This window comes from Vombatus ursinus, unplaced genomic scaffold (assembly GCF_900497805.2).
Source record: "Vombatus ursinus unplaced genomic scaffold, bare-nosed wombat genome assembly UNPS02014799.1, whole genome shotgun sequence".
Classification (NCBI taxonomy): domain Eukaryota; kingdom Metazoa; phylum Chordata; class Mammalia; order Diprotodontia; family Vombatidae; genus Vombatus; species Vombatus ursinus.
The window spans coordinates 40,535,858-40,558,515 of NW_020954577.1; the positions used below are offsets into that span (position 1 = coordinate 40,535,858).

General features: G+C 38.5%; 1 protein-coding gene across 3 annotated transcripts in view; it reads right to left on the minus strand.

Annotated features, from left to right (window-relative positions):
- Positions 1-22,658, minus strand: part of SLC4A7 (solute carrier family 4 member 7) — a 91,784-nt gene that overhangs the window by 56,401 nt on the left and 12,725 nt on the right. For 2 of the 3 annotated variants that reach the window (XM_027872399.1, XM_027872401.1), the window contains exons 2-6: positions 18,920-19,001; positions 9,842-9,988; positions 6,994-7,132; positions 6,299-6,459; positions 2,788-2,976 (exon numbers count right to left, since the gene is read on the minus strand). In XM_027872399.1, coding sequence (XP_027728200.1) covers positions 2,788-2,976; positions 6,299-6,459; positions 6,994-7,132; positions 9,842-9,988; positions 18,920-19,001 — 718 coding nt within the window. The remainder of the gene's footprint in view (positions 1-2,787; positions 2,977-6,298; positions 6,460-6,993; positions 7,133-9,841; positions 9,989-18,919; positions 19,002-22,658) is intronic. The other variant, XM_027872400.1, reaches the window with a different exon arrangement.

A 22,658-nucleotide genomic window follows, 5' to 3' on the forward strand; every position in this document is an offset into this window, starting at 1 on the left:
CTATGAAAATTATTAAAATAGGTACAATAAGTATTTTAGAGTACCTTATGATTAAAAATGAACTCTGCATATATTACCCTCAATCGATTCTCACAAAAACCCTGTTAGGCAGGCAGTGTCAATACAATACGTGGCACACAGCAGGCATTTAATAAATGCCTGTTTCCCTCCATCCCCACCCCCTTTTACGGATGAGGACACTGAGGGTCGGAAAGACTGAGTAACTCTCCTTCCTCTCAAGATCAGACAATCGCCAAGTGGCAGAGACAGGATGTAAAACCAAGCCTCCCAACTCCACATTCAATGTTCTTTCTACAATCTCACAGCTGCCCCAACAAAAAAGCCAATCAGAACTACAAAGCATCAATAATGGAATTACTGTGAACCACTCAGTGCAAATTAGCATTTTTAAAAGTGTGTGTTCTATAAATAACACATAGAATGTGTCCTGGAATAATCTGAAACCTTATCTTTTTTTTTTTTTTTAACAATGAACACAGATTTTTAAAGGATTCTTATATTCAACTAACTTATCAATTATTGTTTTCAGCGCTCCTAAGCAATATTTTTGCTTTCCTGTCATTTTTAGATTTCCAAGAGTATTTGCCAATAGATTGAAATAGGTTTTAATGGCCCATAAAGGTTTTAAGTACCTATTTACAGTTGGTTCTGATGGATGGACTAATTACTAAATACAATAAATGATTGGCATGAATGCTTTCTAAAAATTTATTTAAAAGAAAAAGAAAAAAAACCAGTTTTTGAAAATCTAACTGTATTTGTCCATTTTAGATGTTTAGGAGAGACCTTACTTGAGACCACTTAAAGAAGATCTGGTGGCAGCTAGGTGGCACAGTGGATAGAGTACTGGCCCTGGAGTTAGGAGGACCTGAGTTCAAATCCAGCTTCAAACAGAACACTCACTTAGCTGTGTGACTCTTGGCAAGTCACTTAACCCCAACCGCCTCCCAAAAAAAAAAAAAAAAAAAAGATCTGAAGATGTTTTCATTCTTTCAGCATTCTATAACACCAAATGGTTAAAAGAGAGCTAATTATCACAACCCTGTCCTTTACTCTACCTCTGCAAAAGAATAAAGGAAATGACTATGCTTACCAGCTTTCTCAACCCTACAACCTCATCAGCACTGAGAAGACCTAAAACCACTGCCATAGGTGCTCAATGCCAATGGCTTTCCCTACTCCAACCTTTGCAGAGAGAGGGAAGTGATTGCCGGGGAAGAATCCATGTTGAGCAATCACCAGGAGGAAGATTGACAGAAGTTAGAGAGATGGAAGAGCCCTTGGAGATCATCCACCCAAATCCCACCCTGGATTTCAAGTATCACTAGCCTTCCTCTTTCAGGCCGGGTCCTCATCTTACATTTCTTTTAAAAGGAAAAGAAAAAAATTAACAGTTTTTGAAAATCTAACTAATTTCAATCAGCTAGGATAGTTCAGTAACCAGTAAGAGAAAAAGTCATTAAATAATTGACACTTTATTCTACATCTCAATATTTTTAATAAGGGAGTAATTTAAAGCTGCAATATGAATGAAGAATCGCCATTAGCTACTTATGTCACTTCAGAGCCATGACAGTGGAAACTGCAGCCTTTTCACCTTTGTAGTGATCAAAATTCCCGACAAAGTATAACTGAAACATCCGAATTATTTTTAAGTTTCAGTCAACAGCAGACTGCTGAAATGAAAACTAAATTCAAAACATCAATTCTTCCACGCTACTGAGAATGAACACTAAGTTTTAAACAATATACCACAAATATAAAAGTTAATCTTAATTATTCACTCATAACTAACAAAGTCAGTCTCTAAAAATAGGAATGTGCTTCCTACAAAAATTTTAAAAGCTGTCTACAAGCTTTGTTGCCTACATTTCTAAAGTCCCAATTTCTCTCAATATTCTGCCTCTTAAAAAACTGTACACTGACAGTATTTTGTAGTCATTTGAAAAATCTGATTCAACAAAGATTCTGAATTAAATCAAGACTCACCCCTCCTAATCTGGCTCCAATCTATTTGTTTCAACAGAGCTCCTAGATGACGTTCTATCACGGGCCTCCAAACCTTAACTCAGGTTTGTCCTCAGCTCTTTAAAGAAGCCTTTCCTTATTTTCCTAAATAGCAGAACTCTCCCCGGCACTACTCTCCCCTCACCAAATTACTTCACATGTATCTTGTATATATGTTATATCTAGTTGTATTTATGTGTTGTTCCTTAGGGGCAGGTACTGTTTTATTTATCTTTTAGTTTCACACTGCCTAACATATAACCTGGCTCACAGAAGATAATTTCTACATGTTCACTTAACTTAACTGGAGAATAATTACTTCCCATCTCAAAATTCTTATTCTGGAGTTGAAAGTGACAAGAATGCTGGATCTCCAATGCAGCATCCCAGCAATCTCATTGCTTAGATTCCCAAGCAATCCCTTAGGGACAGCAAATACTGCCACATGGCCCTCAGGGAGGGGAACAGCACCCAGCTCAGACTCCTTAGGTACTCCAGAAAAGTAAACCTGTCCTCCAGACAGGCTGGTTGTTGCACTTCCTGTTTGAGAATGTGACCAGCTGTGTTTTACAACATAAGAGACACATTAAGAGGAAAAAACAGCATAATAACTTAATAGAAAAAAGGGACGGAGTTGTAGAACCCTCAAATAATTACATACTGATGATTTCTTCTTTACAGAAATTTCACTCTTTAATATGCTGGTGTGCTGTTAGTATAAACATGTTAGGAAAAACTGGATGCTATAACTTATCTCACCATTCCGTTCAAGCAAGTGAGGATCAGAATGTTTCTTGCCTATATCTGCAAAAGACCGCACAAGCGGAATCCGGCTCGTGAACCTTTTCTCATTTTGATGATGATGTCTCTTCAAAAGAGCCTCCCTGACATTCTCTCTTATTGAATCATCCAACTGGCCAGAGGCAATCATGTTGTCCAGCACCATATCTATTGCATGAAAAGAAAAGGCAACAGGAATTATCTCTGAACAAATAAATAACAACAACTCTTCAGACATTAACATCATATATCTAGAGCTGGAAAGCCCCTCATTGTACAGATAAGGAAAATGAGACCAAGGGAAGCTAAGTGACTTGCCCAAAGTCACACAGCTAGTAAATGCCAGAGGTGGAATTAGAACCCGGGGCCTCTGCCTCCAGAATCAGTAATCTCTCTTGGCCCCACACCTTAGCTCCAATAAAGTCACCATGAAAATCTAGCATCATCTCACAAAGATCCCTTAAGTTAGAGTTAGAATTGCATTTTCATCAATTACATAATAAATTTCATTTTTACATAAAGCCATTATTTACCCTGTCCAAAAACACATACTAATAGTTGTTTGTTTTTTCCTGGAATAGTTCCGAGTTCTGTTAACCAAAAGAACTAATATTTTGGTCTTCCTAAGACAGGAGAATATTTCATTGTTTCACACAACTTTTAGAATCCCACCCTATCAAAAGACTGCAAAATGAGAAAATTAAGATAAACATATTTCTCCTGATCTTATTAAAATAAAGTCTACAACCTCAAAACAATAAACTGAAGTTTTTCTGAAGTCATATGTAAATAAACTATGGTTGACGAGATTCACCGTAAGTAAAAAGATAATAAAAAGGTTGTGGTTTGAGGTTTTATTTCTTTATAAATGTTTTCTAAAGCTCCAGTTTCAAATGTGGTTTTCATATTATTAATCTGAAGGGAAATTTTATTATCATCATCATCGATTATCAACAATAATTAAATAACAGCTAGCACTTTAAGGTTTGCAAAGCACTTTACAAATACAATCTCACTTGATCAACACAACAGCCCTGGGATGTGTTATTAATATCCACATGTACAGATGAAGAAAATGATGCAGACAGAGGTTACATGATTTGCCCAGTATTACCCAGCTACTAAGTATCTGAATCTGGATTTGAACAGGGCTGGCTTCCTGACTCCAGGCTCAGTGGTCTATCCAATTAGCCATCTAGCGACCTCTGTCACATAAAATAAATAGTATTTTACATACTATTATGTAAATTAAAGGGTTTTGAAAATTCAAAAAATTAAATGAGAATTTGAACCCAGTAATGAAAAGGAAAACAGAATGTTTGATTTGGGATTTTTCCACATTAATTTTTTATATTAAACTCTCAGAATTTAATCTCATGTTTTCTAAAGTTAGTCAAACGAATACACACATATATTATTCAATAAAAAATTATTAATTACATATCATGTGCAAATAATCATACTAGAAGCTGAAGAAGATGCAAAATTTAGATAAACCAGTTCCTACTCTCAAAGAGGTTATAGTCTAGGAGGAGAAAAAGTCACCAATAAAAACAGCTTCAATACTGTTACAGAAATGCCTTGCTGCTCTGAAGGGAAAGGTCCTATTCTAACCTAACACGTCAATCAAAAGGATCAGGTAAAAAGCTTCCTTGAAGAAGTGTCATTTAAGGCCTGGTCTGTCAAATAAGGGTAGCCATCAACACAGGCAAAGCTCCCTAGGCATGCAGGCCTAGGAAACAGCTCTCGCAGCAGCACAGAGAGAGAGTACAGAGCACATTCTTGATGCAACTAACCTGGTGAGTGTGCCAGACAAAAGGAGTCTAAAGGAGGCAGCAGAAGCCACTTAGCTAGCACTTTTAAGCAGAAGAGAAGCAAGACCAGAGCATGCTTCAAACAAAATGTTAGGAAGAATGGACTGGAGAAGGGAGAATGTGTAGGTGGAAATTCTAATAACAATTAATCTAAGCAGAGTGATACTGGAAGCCTATGCCAAGGTCGTATTGCTGGAACTAGGAAGAGATATAGCTAGACACTTATTTACTTTGGGTAAAATGAACTAGATCTAAAATGTATATATTTCCTTTCAAGAGCTTCTGATTCTATTACTCAAAAAATCTCAGTGATTTTCAAAAGATCCCAGTATCTTTTTATAGAAACCATTATCTTCTCCAGATAAGATGAAGACATTAGTCTTACAGCTCACTGCAAATAGGGATGTCTATCTTGGCTAAATAATAATGTAATAGGATGCTACTTCCATTTCTGAAGAGTAAAGAAAAAACGCACATAATAATGTTTATGTTTTTTATACTGTTGTTGTTAATTAGTCTGATATCTACTGTCAGAAGGGCTGTTTCGTACATTTGGGGCCATTACATTCTCACTATCAGTAGTTTAGACTATTAGCTATTAGAGAGGAAAAAAGGACTCTCTTTTTTATATTTTCTTTGTAATGCACATTTGAAAATGAGTGTTCCACTGAAGCTGCCTAAAACAGGGTCATGTGACCCTGGAATACTATAACAACAACAATAATAATAATAATAGCTACCATTTATGTATCACTTAAAGGTTTGCAAAGCACCTAATAATAAGTATTATCTCATTTTATCCTCACACCTCTAGGACACAGGTACTGTTATTATCCCCATTTTACAGGAGGAAAATGAGGCATTTTGAGGTCAAATGAATCGCTCAGGGTCACACAACTAGTAAAAATACTGCATACTTTTCATGAATTAAATCATGTATACACAACATTCCTTGATGGGATAATAGCAAAAATGAAATGGAGCTTAGTCTCTACATTTCCCATTCAACAGCCTAATTTATACTGGTTATATTCCAGGCCATAGGCAAAGCATACATATGAGACAATAAAGTCATGATTTTTTTTCAAGTTACCTGATACAAAGAGTTGGGAATTCAAAGCAACTAGTATTTTTAAAGTAAATGGTCAAGTCTATCAATCTGTTGACATAAACAGCAGTGAAAAATTTATTTTTGCTCCAAAGATTCCAACACATTTCTGGCCCTCTAAGATTCAACACTAATTTGAATAATATCCATGGATCATCTGGTCACAAAGGAAAATTTTGCAAAGGCTACATTTCTATCAGATCCATTATGACAACTAATTAAGGGAATTTTCATTTGACTTTATTTTATTTTATTTTATTTTATTTTATTTTTTGCTGAGGCAATTGGGGTTAAGTGACTTGCCCAGAGTCACGCAGCTAGTGAGTGTTATGTGTCTGAGGCTGGATGTGAATTCAGGTACTCCTGACTCCAGAGTCAGTGCTTTATCCACTGCGCCATCTAGCTGCCCTGGCTTTATTTTTTAATAGCTACAAATCTCCTTGCCATAAAATCAAAACCGAATTTACAAATACACACACATATGCTACAAAATTTACTTTTGCATAATATAAATGACACAACTGCTTCCAACATAATTCACCCTGAACAACCACACATGCTCTACAACCTGCTATTTCATCCAGAGTGCTTGCTCTCATATCCAGCATAACCGTTCCGTTCAGGATGCAGCTCCTCAGCTCAAACAGACTGTGCAAAGATAAGGTCGCCACGTAAGGCTTGCTCCATCGATCCCCACCATCTTCAACATCCTCTTCAAATTTCAGCCACCTGAAAAGCAGCATGTACACTATGATCCTGAGCACTGTCTTTTACAAAGAAAGATGATAAATACCAAAGTAAGCTATGCCTTTCCACTCAGAAATAATAAACTAAAGCAGGCTTCACATCCATCCATTATTTCTCTATGCTAGCAAAATATCTATCATATAAATAGGGTCTACATGAACATTCAAGCATGCAGGTCAATATATGTCCAAAATAAAGAAGTGAGCCCACAAAATGATCATGGTAGTTCATATTTATATAGTATTTTTAAGATTTACAAAGTACTTTCCATATAGTAGCTCAGTAATTAGTATGCTTTACTTTCTCAGATCCATTTTGCTAAAACATAAAATTTTAGGAATGCAACAATGAATTCTATAAATCTGGTCATGTTCTATTGGTGTATGGCACCGTAGAGGCATAAAAACAAAGATCAGAAAGAATCTAAAGTTAAAAAAAAATTACCAGAGATAAGAGTTAATGCCCTGCTCAGGAGCCAAAAGGAGAATGACAAGAGAACTGTTTGAGTAGAATTACCTAGCAGTTTCCTTCCACTCATATTCTTCACCATCCCTATAACAAAGTTCATCCATTTCAGTGAAGAGATCATGGGGAATGTGCTCTTCATCATCATCTTCAGTACCAAGAATAAACTGGACACGCTGGGATGGTGTGTCTGAACATAAGACAATTTGAAAACAGGAAAGAAAAACTTTCTCCAAATTGTTGAAAGATATATTACTTCAAAAGTTCTTAGTTTTTTTAATAGATACATTCCATTTTTAACTTATTTTAAATTACTGTACATTTTTAAGCAAATGTTAGAGAAGAATCCTAGAGAGAAAAAAATAACATTAAATGAAAAAAAAACCAAATCATAAGGCATATTCCTATTTTTAAAAAGAGAAACTTTAAGGGTTTTTTTTTTCCTTCAGTAAGTCAAAGGGAGCTTAAAAGCTACTACCTGTAAAAGAAATGAGAGGATCTGAAGGGGCTGGCTCAGTTTTTTCTCTTGGTCTCTGCTCACAAAGGGGGCCTGACTTACAGAGACACACCACAGATAGTTTCTGGAACCCTGCTGTTTATTCTGAACCCTCCACCCAGCAGTCACGCACCACCACTATAAAGAAGTTAGAAGTAATGGTGCTAAAAGTCAAGGTAAGTCAAAGAAAATGGCTTCTCCCCCAAAGGAGACAGAAGACAGTGAGGATGAGACCATGTCAGTTAGAAAAAAGGCTGTGGTTCTTCAGAAGACAAGCAAGATGGCTGTGGCTGCACCAGCAAAGAAGGTTCCACCAGCCAAAAAAGCTACTGTTGCTACCACACCTGCCAAGAAAGCAGTCATGACTCCCAGCAAGAAGCCAGTTTGCCCTGCGAAGAAAACGGTTTCCCCAGCCAAAGCTGTCATCACACCAAACAAGAAGAGGGCCACTCCTGCCTCCTTGGCTGCAAGAAGTAGCACCCTTGGGAATAAATGAGTAAAATGCCAAGAACAGGCCAAGAAATCTAACAATGGCAACAGAGATAAGGATGGTGAAGTACCTGAGCCACCCAAAGGGTTCAAAAATGAAAGCAAATATGGGCAAACAAGACTCTGAGGACAGTGAGATGGAAAAAGAGAAGGAAGATACCTCTAAAGAGAAAGCTATTGATAACAACTTGCCAAAGGAGAGAATGCTCCTGCAAAACTAAGCTATCCAAGTACCACAATGAGAAGGAGTAAAGAGGCAGTGCCTGTCGAAGAAACACTTGGAAAGGGGAAAAAGACAACAGGCCAACAGAAAGCCACCAAAGCCAAGAAAAAGAAATTGGAAGTGATAAATTTGAACTTCAAAAAAACTGCTTCTGAACTAAAAACTGGTATCACTGACTTTTCAAAAACAATCTTGCAATTGTGGAGCTACTACTAGAAAGTTGAGTTATATGGAATTTGAATCTGCTAAATACATGAGAAAAACTCTTGAACTCAAGGGCTCAAATGTCGCTCACTCTGAAATGAAACTGGAAAGAGCAAAGAAAAACAAGTCAAATACAGTTGTACAGACACTCTTCGTGAAGAACCTGCCTTATCCAGTGACTCAGGAGGAATGTGAGGGTTTGAAGATGCTACTGAGAGTAGATTGGTCTGCATCCAGGATGGGATCCCTAGAGGAACTGCCTAAATCGAATTTAAATCAGGCTGAAGTGGACAAGGCCTTACGAGAGAGAGAGAGAGAGACTGATGGTCAGGCTCTTATTCTGAATCACAAAAGAAGGAAGAAAAGTTATGGGCAAGAGAATTCTAAAGGTGAAAAAAATAATTCCTGAAGTAAGAGTGACAAGTCAGCAAAGTCAAAGACTCAAAGATCCTTGTACTGAAAAACCTAGCCTAGGATGTCCACAGTCTGAGAAGACATGCCTCTCCCAGTGCCTCAGACAACTACAGAAGACCTGAAGGGTCTGCATGCCTCAGACGCTCCTCCACTCAAGAAGTAAAAGCAGCTTTGGATTTTAACAACATGGAAACAGAGGATAGAGCAACTGGGATACAGGTAGAGGAATATAGATCAACTAATTCGTAGCCATCCATACCAAACTTTGTCAAAGGCCTGTGCAAAGATACCACAGAACAAGCACTGTAACGTTATTTTATAGTCTACTGGTACAAGGAACAGAGAAGCGAGGTCACCTAAAGGGCTTGGCTATGGAAGAAGATACTAAAAGCTGGCAAAGAAGTCATGGCAAATAGGGAGATTGGTGGAAAATCGGACAGGTGCTTTGCAGACCAGATGGAGAGATTCGTGGAAAATCAGACAGGTGCTTTGGAGCCCATGATGGTAGTAGTCAAGGAGAATTTCATGGCAAAGGAAGCAGCCAAGGAGGGAGGAAAAGAAGCCTCAGGAGCCTTGGTGGCCAAGGCTAAGGAAACTTTGAACACTGGAGTAATCTTCTGAAGAGGTTTCCAAGGGGGCAGAGAAGAAAGAGACCACAAGTCAAAGTGAAGGAAAATTAAGTCTGAATAGTTTCCCCATCCATTTTCTTTTCCCCAGATATTGCAATGGATTCTGGAGGTTTTATCTAATTCTCCCTAATTGTTTACAGTGTCTTCTCATGTCACTCCAAGACAAACATAGTTCATAGGTCATTCTTTGATATTTTCTGTCTCTTAACAACATCAAATAAAAACATCAAGCACCATTAAGAATTGTACCAGCCTCTGTCTAATATTTCTACTCAAACCTATTCGAGGAAACCCTTCCTCCTTCCACTTGTCCCTAATAAATTCATCCAGTCTATATCTCAATAACCAAGGCATAAATTCCTTCATTCTCCTATTCCAGCCCCTACCTCCACCTCTATCTATCTTAAAACTAACTCTCCTCAAGTGTTTTCCCACCCTTCTTACCATAAGAAGGAGACTCACGGCCATCTTCTTTATCTGATTCTTTGTCTTTTCTTCTTCGATGATGATGCTTGTGACCACGATGTCTATGACGTCGGCGACTTTCTTTACTAAATGGGACATGTACACCAATATACACAGCTCGATGGCCTGTTTTTAAAAAGCACCAAAAACATATTAAAGGTTTCATAACAGTAAATACATACAATGATATAATAGAATTTGTTCCAAATGCAAACTATTCAGTTGCCACAAAATATAAACCAAAGTGCAAAAAAGCCTGCTTCATTTACTCCCTTTTTCTCTGTGGTTCAAATACAATGATATTCTTAATGAAAACAAAGTCACTAAAAAAGAAAGCAAAGGGCTACAACTATTAATTTGCAAGCTTAATAAAAAAAAGACAGAGCGGCTGGCTCACTCAGTCTGCCCCTATCTTCTCTGCCAAAGAGAAAAATCTTTAGACCCATCAACACTCATGGATCAAGTGCCTACTATGTGTCAGACGTGCTGGTAAGCCCTGAAGATACAAAGACAAAAGTGAAAGTCACTGCCTTCTAGGAATCTTCATTCAAAGAGTGAAGACAATGCGCACATATTGAAGTATAAAGGAAACAAAATAAGAACAAGGTGATATGGTTTGGGCAGACACTAGCAGCTTAGGAAATCAGCAAAGGTCTCATGTGGAAGGTGACACTTGACTTAAGTAATGAAGGAAACGAGGGATTCCAAGAGAGGGAAAAGAGGCGAGAGGGACCTCCAGGACAAGGTGTAGAGACGGAAGAAGAAACATCACTCATGAGGCCAGCAAGAAGGCCAGTTTGGCTAGATGCAAAGGGTGAAAAAGGGAGTAATGTGTAACAGGACTGACAAGGCAGGCTGGTCCAGATTATAAAGGGCTTTACGAGCCAAACACGAGTTTGTATTTGAACCTCAAGGCAATGGGGAGTAACTGGAGTTTATTGGTAGCACCTGTGCTTTTGGACAATTCTATGGAAGACAGATTGAAGGAAAGGACTTGAGGCGAGTCAGACAAATAAGGAAGCTATTTTGAAACGACAAATTAGAGATGATAAGGGCCTGAACTATTTAAACAGACAGAAGGGGATGGACACAAGAGTAGCTGTGGAAGCAGAAGTGACAAATTTTAGCATCTGACTGAACTGCTGAGGAAGCAGGAGGAGTCCAGGATAACGTCGAGGTTGTGAACCTAGATGCCTGGAAGGATGGTGGTGCCCTCTTCAGAAAGAGAAAAGTTTGGAAGAAGGTGGAGTTTGGTTTGGGACACGTTTATTTTGAGATGCCCATCCAGATACATAGATATGAAAGTTATCTACGTAGAAAGAAGTAAACCCACGGGAATCAAAGAGTTCACCAAGGGAGAAAACACAGGGAGAGAAGAAAAAAGGGCCCAGGAAAGAGCCTTGCGGTAGTCCCATAGTCAGGGGTATTATGTGAAGAACCAGGAAAAGAGAATGACAAAGAGCAATTATGCAGGTAGGAGGACCAAGAAGCAATGCATGAAAACCCAAAGAGAAGAGAGTATCCAGGAAAACACCTACTAAGTTCCAGGGACTGTGCTGGATGCTGAGGATTCAAATACAAAAAAGGAAACAATCCCTGTGACTCAGATGTCTTCCCCTATGCTGCTTTCTTTGTTTCTATCTCTGATGAAGTTTTCCTGCCAACGCAAACCCTTCAACATACATGTACCTTTGATGCCGTCTTCTCCCATCTTTTCCAACAGAATGTCCATACTCTTCAATCTTTCCCTATTCAGTGGCTTCTTCTCCCCTGACTATAAATATGCCCATCCTTTAAAAAAAATCTTAAGTTAACTGAACGTTTCCTTTCTCCCACTATCATCAAAACGAAAAGCATGACATCGCTGCTAAAGTGGTAATGAATCACTGGTGCTGACAAGCATTAATACAGTTTCCCTTGTTTTTCAATTTTATAAAAAATTATCATTTCAGAAAATTAAATTCTTTCACAGACAAAATGTACTAAGCTGGTCTGAGAAGAGTGGCATGATCAGACAAGTGCATTAAGAAAACGAAGTGAAAATCAATAGTATACAGCATTGTTGGTTATTTTATTTACGCTAATTTTGCAGCAAGATTCATTTTGTGTAAATTTACCATAGTGCTCCAAAGAATTCCTCAATTCAATGCAATGTTCTTTAGGTTGATCTTATAATCAGACGAACTCCAATGCTCAAAGTCATGATTGATAGAAATCATTTCCTTGAATTTTTGTGAATCACATCCACTTTAATAAACATGATTTACTTAGCATATGCTATGTTTGCACCATTAGGGAACTACTGATGAATTCAGATAGAGTGCTTGCCCTTAAACTCACAATCCAGAAGGAGAGAGTAGTGGGGAGTACAGGAGAAAACAAGGCCATGCCAGACACAAGGGTCAGGGTGAAAGGCAGAGAGGACAACGAATAGTTCACTTTGGTTAGAATAAGGCCAGAAAGGTAAACTACAGCAAGACAGAAACGAACCTTTAAGCAGACAGGGGATTTATGTAAGAGGCAACCTCATCTAGTAGATAAGTCATATGCTAGGACTCAGGAAGACCAGGCTTTGAATCCTGTCTCTGAGGCTTACAAGCTATGCAGACTCACCTTCCCTATCTCAGTTTCATCATCTGTAAAACTGTTACATCATCTGTTATATTATGTAGATAAATTGTTATGTATGTAAACGTATAGTAAGCATTTAATTATCTGTTCTATTATGTACATAAAAAGCTTTGCAAACCTTAAAGCCCCCTCTAACCATGGCCTGATCCTCCTGTTACCACCCCCATCGCTTTTATCTAGTAAGCAAGGGTGAAATACTTTAGATTTCCAAGTAAGAGACAAGCATGATCAGACAGAGGCCTTAGGAAAATTAAGTGAAATGTCAATGGGAAGGGAAAATTAGACGTGGGAGACTGGAACCAAGAAGACCAGTTAATAGACCATTACAATACTCCAGAAAGGTGGTGAGGGGAGCCTGAACTGGAATGGCTTCAGCAAAAAAACAAAGGCAAATCAAAGTAGAATTTCAAGAGATGTTTCTAGAGTACAATTAGCAGGATTTGACTACTGATTAAATTGTTAGGATAAGGACAAAGAAAGCCAAATATAACATTAAGATTATATGACCAGGAGAAAAAGAAGTTTGGGAGGGAAAATGACAAACTCGGTTTTGATAAAATTGAGTTGGAGGTACAGGAAGGAGTGGTAGGCAGAGAGAGTAAATGGATATCAAGAAATGTAAAACTGGTACTTGAGACACTGATTTGGAATCATACACACAGAAGTGATATGTCAATAAGGATTCATGAAAATCACCTAAGACAGGAGCGTCAAGAGAACAAATTGCCAAGGACAGATAGAGCCCTCAGGATGAGCACCTTTAAGGAGTAGGAAGAAAAAGAGAAATCAGTAAAGGTGACAGAGAAGCAGCTGTCAGGAAGATATGTTTTTATCCAAGTCATCAAAAAATATAGAACAAAGGGGAAGTACAGATTTCTAAGTTACTCCAAGCTTTTAATGACCTAATATTCTCTTACTTTTTTTAAAAGCCCATCTTTTTTTCTTCTTATTTAACTTTAAGTTACAAATTGTCTTCCTCTCTCTCCACCCCACACTAAAGGTGAAGGCCACCATGTGACACAAATCATATGTTAATATGTATATGTGTATATATATACGTGTGTGCACACATATGTATATATGTATTTGTTATGCATACTTCTATTTATCAGTTCTTTCTCTGGAGGTGGATAATACCTTCCTTCATAGGTCCTCTATAGTTGATTTGAGTATTTATAATATTCAGAATAATTCAGTAGTTCTGTTGTTTTTCGAACAATATTGCTGTTACTATATACAACATTCCCTTGGTTCTGCTCATTTTACTTTTCATTATTTTGTGCAAGTCTTTTCCATATTTTTCTAAAACCAACCTGCTCATAATTTATCACAGCACAGTAGTATTACATCACAATCAAATACCACAACTTGTATAGTCATTCTCTAGTTGATGGGCATCCCCTCAATTTCCAGTTCTTTGCCATCACAAAAAGCTGCTATAAATATTTTAGAACATAAGTTCTTTTCCTTTTTCTTTAATCATCTTGGGAAACAGATCTAATAGTGATTGCTGGGTCAAACAGTATAATTAGTTTTTTTAACTCTTTGGGCATAATTCCAGATTGCTCTCCAAAATGGCTGGATCAGTTCCACCAACGGTATATTAGTGTCCCAATTTTTCCACATTTTCCTGATATTCCACATCTCCAACATTTGTCATTTCATTTCTATCATTTTAGCCAATCTGATAGGTATGAGATGATATCTCAAAGTTGTTACAGCCAGCCCCAGCAGGAAAACTGCAAGAAGACAGGGTGCCTTGCTGAGCCCAACAGAAAATTTGAATTTGGAACTTGGTAAGATGATGCTATAAAGAACTGGGCGAAGTTGTGAACATAAATCCCCTCTCCTCCCCAGTAACTTAGACTACATGGGGAATTCTTCCCTCCCCACCCCCCTGTTACTGGGAGAAATGTTTGCATATTTGTTCTTGCTAAAGCTTTGGAATAAATATTCCTTTGTGGAAAAAAAAAAAGCTAACTGACTGTTGAGTGGTTAAATGAAAAGGGGCCCCTAAAACTGAGAGAAACGCCATTGGTGGAAGGCTGAAGCCAGGGGGAGAGAGCCTAAACACCCTCCCAGCCCTCTTCAGAATAGCAGAAAACCCTGGGAGAGGGATGAAATGGTACATACTGGGAGGCCTGGCACAGGAGGCCAGAGTAGACCCTGTTCTCTTTGTATATATCTATATTATTTACCCCAATAAAATGTAAGCTATTTAAGGGCAAAAATGGTTTCATTTTTGTCATTTTATTCCCAGTGCCTTGCACATAATTGGTACCTAATAAATACTTGCAGAATAATTGAACTGGGTCCAGAATAAGAAATTTCCTTCTTTGCCTCCTCTGACTTTTGAAGCATGAAATTATCATTAAGTCAAGAAATGATTAACTGCTCTGCTCTGGGCAGAAAGACTGCATTAGCAAACCGCCAGGTAACTGAAGGCCCTGTCATTACCGACATTGTTCCTCTGAAGCTCGCCTTCCATTTCCTCTTCCTGTCCAGGCAGTCAACAGTTTACTCCAATGGCAACATGCTTTTTGTTCTGCCACAACTTTTATGTCTCTAAGAGGTCTTGCAGTCGCAGTTTTCAACTTTTTTGGTCTCAAGACCCCTTTACACTCTTAAAAATTACTGACAATTCCCCAGAGAGCTTTGGCTTATGTGTGTCATAGCTATCAATATTTACAGTATTAGAAATCAAAACATCCTCATATGATCATGAAAATGATTTTTATTTTGAAGACTCCCTTAGAGGGTCTTGGGGACCCCAATAAGTGCTCATTCACACTCTCAACTGCTCTACCAAACCTCTCCTCCATCTTGTTCCTCAATTTCTTCACAAGTGCTTTTCTGAATTTAAACGCTACCTATGTCCCTCCCTCCTCTTTTTTATACCTAGTATTTTAATAAGGCCTGGACTGCCAAGGCCATATTTCACATCCCACCAAAGCTCAGGGAAATCTAGGGGTCACATTCACCTCTGTGGCTTGGTTTCTCTCATTCACCCAAACTTACTCCCGATACTTTGTAAACTTGCTGTTCGGCACAGACACTTTACTTCTGGCTCATTGCTTCAATTCTGTCTCAGAATCCGGCTCTTCTCCTCTCCCTGTTGCAGTATCTAGCTTAGAGGATCTATGTCAGCAGCTTTCTCCCTCCCACTTCCCATTAGGTTTAAAGTCCTCCTGATAGATCTGAGGCGACATCAGGCAAATGCATCGCCATTCCTTGTTAGGCACGGACCATCACTCTCTTTTTAAATCAAATGCCATCCTCTAGCTCTTTTCTTTCCAGATCTGCCATCTAATGCCCATCACCTCCACCATTAGCAATATTAAAACACCATCTGATTATCTAATGGCTTCATTTTCTAGCCCAAAACTTGTAACAACACTCTCTGGGCACCTTCTGGCAGGGCTTTGGTGTTTCAACATATGTTCTAATGGTTTCAATATTTATAAATCTAAAGCACTATGATTAAAGGAAACCATGTGAGTTTATCATCAACAAAAATTGAAGAACAGAAAGCCAACTACTGAAAATTCATCATTTTTCCCTGACTTCTTTTCTTTGTTTTTCAACCCAAGAGAAATTATTATTAATAACCAATGACTTAGGGAGATCTAGAGTTTCCTGTTTTTCTAAAGTCCTGATTTCAAAAGCTCATTCTCTTAAAGGATGCTGCTGATAATGAGAATGGATTAACTTTCTTAACAATCTTGTTCAGACCCCACCCAGGTGGGGAAGCCATTGTACTCTACTCAGATTTGGGTGAGGATAAATTCTTTGAATAGAATGCCCAAGGGTGGGGGGTGGTCTGAGTACAGGGACAGTCTCTCTTGGACACGATGTCACTCCAAGACCCTCACTGTAAAATAGCCCAGCCTCTCATTCTAATATTCATGTTCTCATTAATTTTTAACCAATCAGAGTTGACTGCCACCCTCAGAACACTTACTCTTCCAAGAGCATATAAACTGCGAGCCACCACCATAAGGGGTCTCTGGGCTAAGAGAGAGATGGCCAAATGACCATCCTTTTATTAATAAACATATTGGTATTATTAATAAAATGATGAGATTACCCAGAATTATGGCTCTAGAACTTTTTTAAAAGATCACAAACCACAGGACCAAAGAGTTTAAAAGTGAAAGAGATCTCAGAGATCATACAGTGCAAACCTTTTATTTCACAGATGAGAAACTGAGCCCAGAGAAGATGACTGACCCCGGGTCTTATCTGCAACAGAGGAGATTCAAACCCAGATTATTTTAATCCACTTGTCATGGCTGTTCTTTTGTTTCTGCTCTTGAGTCTTCCCCCCACTTTACTTCACCTTTCAAATGCAGCACCTTGTTCAATCTGACCAACGAAGACTTGCAAAGCTAAAGAACCACCAAGTACCAAGGGCAGTCAAGAAAGGAGGACCCCAATTTCTGTTCCTGTCCTTCCCTAACAAGTAAATCTCTTTTTAAAAGTGACTACACAAGCCTACACCAGATGGTGAAAGAAAAATCGTTATGGAGTAAAGAAAGTAAAATATATTATCGTTATGAAAACTAAAATTCTAACCAAGAAAATTTAGTTTCTATGACTTTGGGGATTTAGGACCTAAACTAAAACACATACTTCTGGGATGTAGGTAAGGTTCATAACAGTCACTCAAATATGCCAACAATTTTTTGAGCTAATGATGAGGATCATAATAATAATAATAACAAAAGCTGACATGTATGTAGCACCTACTATGTAGCAGGCACTGTGCTAAGCACTTTACAATTATTTCATTTGATCCTCATAACAACCCTGGGATATAGGTGCTATCATTATCCCTGTTTCATAGTGGAGGAAACTAAGGCAGAGACAGGTTCAATGACTTGCCTGGGGTCACAGAGCTACTAAGTATCTAATGCAGGGATTTGAACTCTGGTCTTCCTGACTCCAGGCCCAGCTCTCTATTCACCACACCCACCTAGCTATTCATTTACAATGGGATCCGTGGCAACCCAGCTATCAAAGAAAGAAAGAAAGGTTTTTTTTCTTACAATCCCTCCACTTTCTCACATTTCTGAGAACTAAACAATTAAGAAACCTTCAGCACACAAGGAGCAAAGAGCTGGGTCTTTACAAAGAGAAAGAGTGGTTCATTTCGGGTATTCTTGAGGGGCTCTAGAAAGGACTCCTACAGTTCCTTTGGCATACAAACCCACAAACAACCATATGACAAGGGTGAAAGAGAATCCCAATGTTCAAATCCTGAAGGTCAGAATGCAACTACACCACACAGAAACCTTAAACAAAAGAACTAGCCCAGAAGAAGGCAAAAAAAAAAAAACCCAGCAGCATGAAGAAATAAGTTTCTTTTTGCCAAAGGATATTTTCAGTATTTGCAGCAAGAGGAACAGATAAGACATTATCTAGTGAGTTCCAGTAAAAAAAAAAAAAAAAAGTTTTTTTTAAATCTCAGGAAAGAGGTCATGGTTTCAAATTCTTGCTCTGTCCACTGGTCTTGAGTAAATCACTTAGCCTATCTGGGTCTCAGTTTCTTTATCTGTAAAGTGAAGGCAATGGATTAGATCACTTCTCATGCCCCTCCTAGCTCTGAATCTATGATCCTTACATTACTAAAGAATGTGAAGGATAATATCGCTGTAAGTTGATTGCTTAATAACTTGCCACTTTACATAGTATGTTAATCTGATCCTAGGCCCCTAAATTATAGCTAACTTCTTCATAAACCCCTAGTCCTATTTTAGAACACAAGTGACACTGGCTTCTTGAAGGTCATACGAAGCAGAAAATGCTTTAAGTACAACTTCCATCCATGGCTGTTAATGAGTTCAAACAGGCTCACCGCTGCAGGACCGACCATCTGTCTAAGACATGTTTTTAGCCACAGCAACAAAGGCTACTAAGACCCAGAAGCAGCTGCAGCCTTCGCTGGCAAAGAGCATACCCATGCTAAGGAAACCACGAATCTCTGGAGTGAAGCACAACTATTTCGTTTGGGTGAAATCTATTGATAAGGAACCTAACAGGCAGGCTTCAGTTGCCTGATCTGTACACTGAGCGGGATGGACTGGACAACCTCTGCGGAGCTCCATTCAGGCTCTAAATCTATGATCCTATTTTTATCAGGAGTAAAAAATGGGAAAAGTGCCTGTTCCTGACTTTCTACCTTGATTTTAAGCTCAGCCCCCAAATTTTATAATTCCAAGACTCTAAAACTGCTATATGTCTGTGACATCTGAAAGATATCCTGAAATCTGTTCAGTCATCAATATTTTAAAATGGGATTTTACGCAGAGAAGTGAGAATATTGACGGATAGGCCATATCCTTCAATAAATATACAAATTCAAAAAGTCATACTTATTAGGAGTAATCAGACGCATTACAGACTTAATTATGTTCAAGTACTTACTTTCCAGTTCTTCCTTTTCAAATTTGGTATTGATGGTTGAACTGGTTTTTCCAAGATCCACAACTGCTTCTTCATCAGGACCCTAAAAACAAAAAGCAAATTATAGTCATGCATTGATCTGTCAGGAGTGGGAGGGGGGAGCAGGAGAGGGGAGAAGAAGCGTGGGTGTGTGGGTGGGTAGGTGGAGAGAAGTAGTAAGGAGGGAGTATACCAATGTCCAAGGAACTGGAAATGCTGGGTTACTTAATTAAAATAGGGGATGGGATTCTCTTCATTGCCAATCACATGAAAAATTAGGTACTAAACACATATGGCATGCAATTCTGAAAATCTACAGTAGAAAGCTATTTCTTTCACTAAAAGATTCTCCAAAGCTAAGCCAGTGAAATAAAAACTCCTTGGTCCTACTAAGGTGAAAAACTTCCAGGATAGGCCTCAGTCAACCACAGCTAAGTTCTGTTCCAAGGTGCTCATCATCAGAAGGTTGGTTGCCAGGTATTTTTTTGGAGGGTTCAAGAGTTATATTCACTTACGAAACCACTAAGACACAGAGCAGTTCAACCATGATCTCCATGGACAGAAAAAGGATCTAAACAATCAATACCACACAGCCAAAGGAAAGCATTAGGACAAAATCATTCACTTTTGCAGAGGAGCTAGGTCTTAAGGTAACAGTATGGGAAAGTGGATCTAACCCAATGTTAACTGGGGGGAAAAGGTACAACTCGATTGAGAAGGGAAGAGAACTAGGAAAATACAGTAAAGGGAGACAGCTGGGGTGGATATGTTCATGGGTAATTGGGCCTGCTCACAAGAAAATAGGTTATAAAAGTGGAGGCAGGGGAGCAGAAGTCGCCGATGAGAGGGCATGTACAAGTATTTGTGAGAGATGCCTGATTGTGATATTCCCACCCGTACCAAAAAAGGTGATGTTCCTTATAGCATTTTGACCTCCTCCTTTAATAACCCAAACACCAAAGTGGAGACATTAGCCAAACTAAATGCTTGAACAAGGAGAAAGTGACAAAGGCTTCCAGTACATTGGGTAGGCCCCCACGGCAAATTTACGGAAGGCAGACATGGATGGTGAACAACCTCTACCACTGAAGGGACTTTAAACCAATGAGATCACAGATCCATGTGATGTAATCAAATGTTTGGATCATGAAGTCATGCTGCAATCATAGGCCACAACTACAGGAGTAGACAAGATTTTAAAATGTACCAGTTCTCTTGCTCAAATTCTTTTTTTTTTTCCCAACTTCTATTAAAACAGCCACACACTAAGAAATCACATTACCATGACTCAATATCTAATGCAGTTAATTAACCCAAAAGAAAATACATTTAGAATTTGCAAAAAAAAAAAAAAAAAAAAAACTGCTTTCTGGAAAGAAAGTTTTCTTCTACTATAAAAAAATTAACCAAATCAAAAAGAAGCAATTACATTTCTTAGGCTCTGGTGTTCAGTTTTAAAAGAGGCAGTGTAGCTCCGTGGGGAAAGCACTGGATTTGGAATAAAAGGGTCTAAGCTCAAAGTGAAGTTCTTCTCTAAATTCAAGGCTATACCAAAAGTAAAAGATTTATTAAATAAAAGGGAAGGCTACTCAGCATACTAGGAGTATTCACTTTCTTAGAAAACAAAAAGGTTTCTACCAGAATTTAGTATATTAAAATCAAAGGTGAGGTGGGAGAAGTAGAGGAGCAATGTAAGCTATCAAATTCTTTATTTTTCTTTCTGGTCACTTAAATCTTCTCACCTGTACTAGATTGTGGTTAGAGAGCGAGTACTTAAGTTGTCAAAAATAAGGCTTCGAAGTTAATACTTAAATATTCAAATATCTGTGGGGATCAATATGGAGATATTGGCAAGAAATCTGTGTTTCTATAAGTCTCGTTAAGCTGGCAACCTGAAACAATCACATAGAAGTGAAAGTCACATTTGCAAACAAACACTGGGGGACAAGACAAACCAAACCCTGTCAAAATTAATTAATATATTTCTATGTTTCATTAATAGAGAACAGCAAAGATAAAAGAATAAGGATTTTAGCTTTCTTCATCTGCTTGGTTTTCCCTGTCTGGTGAGTTATGCAGAACTCTTCAGTAATTGTGGATTTTATCTGGGAGGCTATGAAATAGTTAAGGGCTCGCTAAAATCCACATCAGTCAACTGTAAATCGTATCTGCTGAGCCTCCTACTGTGAGGCTCTAAAATGACACTAAATTAATTTTATCTTCCTTTAGTAATTGAGAAAACACTTCCATTTTTTTATGGTACTCTACAGTCATCATTATAACCAATTATAATTGTTACAATCCATACACACAAGTAACTAGTGTAAAGAGAGGGGGTCCAGACCTTAGATCATGCTCGGACTTGTCACTGCTGGTGGATTATACAGAGCGTGCCAGGTGTTTACCCTTCCTGGTTCCCACCCAACAAATACATGGAGGCCTGGTGAGCCTAGTCAGGTCACAAGTCCCCAGGGGGTTGCGGCTGCATGGTAGAAGACAAGTTTTCTGTTTGGCTGAGGAATCAAATGGAGCTCACATATGAAAAGATCCACACCTTCCACCCTAAGCTCTTTAGCACTTTTCTTCCCTGACAATTCTTGGGCAAGGATATCTATAAACTTTCCCAATGCCTCCAACTCAAAGTGCTTTCTCCCCAAATCAATTCCATAAATGTTCTTGAGCACCTCACAAGTCACTGTGCCACAGAAGGGTATTCTTCTAACAGTCCTAGAGCACGTCTGGATCTTTCCTTTGCCACATCCACTTCCCGCAAGTGTCAAGTCCTGGCTAGAGAGTAATTCACCTGAAAAAAAGATCTTCAGGGCTTTAGTTGACTTTCAACTCCAAAGGAGTGAACAGATTGACACTAAAACCAAAAGAATTAGTTAACCTGGCCGTAGGCTAAATTAGGAGAAGCAGCCGGTTCTAGGAGTAGGAAGGTGCTGCTTCCCCCAGCCCCACAGCTGTACCCTGGTCAAACATCTGGAGTATAGCTCTCATACATGTTCTCCCTGGCCCCAGAGGGCAAAACTACAAACAATTTATCAAAGTTAGAAAGAGGCAACTGCAGGCTTTCTGCCTTACCATCGGAGCTACCCACAAAGAGAAGGAGCCCGCAGAAGGGTGCTTCTAGGGGTGATTAGCTGAAGACTGGCTTATTGCTCAGGAATGGGGATTAGATGGATTTTGAGGGACCTTTAGTGGTGTCTTGTACACTAGGAAGTACATTATTACTTGTCACCCTTGGCTTCCACTCCCAAGGTCCAGCAAAAAAGATACTTAAGGGGAAGGAATCTTTTGTCTTTATATCCCCAAAACCTAGGACTATCCTACACAAAGTGTTTAATAAATGGTTGCTTAATTGAACTGTATATACACTTTTTTAACCTTTTTTAAAAATCATTTTATTAAATATTTCCCCATTACATGTAAAATAATTTTAACATTTTTAAAATTTTGAGTTCAAAATTCTCTCCTTCCCTCCTCTTCCTCCTCGAGAAGGCAATTTGATATTGATTATACATGTGAAGCCATTCGAAACATATTTCCATATTAACCATGTTGCACAAGAAAACAACCAAAAGAAAATAAAAATAAAGAGAATTTTTAAAAAGTATGCTTCAATCTGCTTTCAGAGTTCATCACTTTTTCTCTGGAGGTGGGTAACATTTTTCATCATGAGTCCTCTGGAACTATCTTGGATATTTAGCTTTCTCAGAGG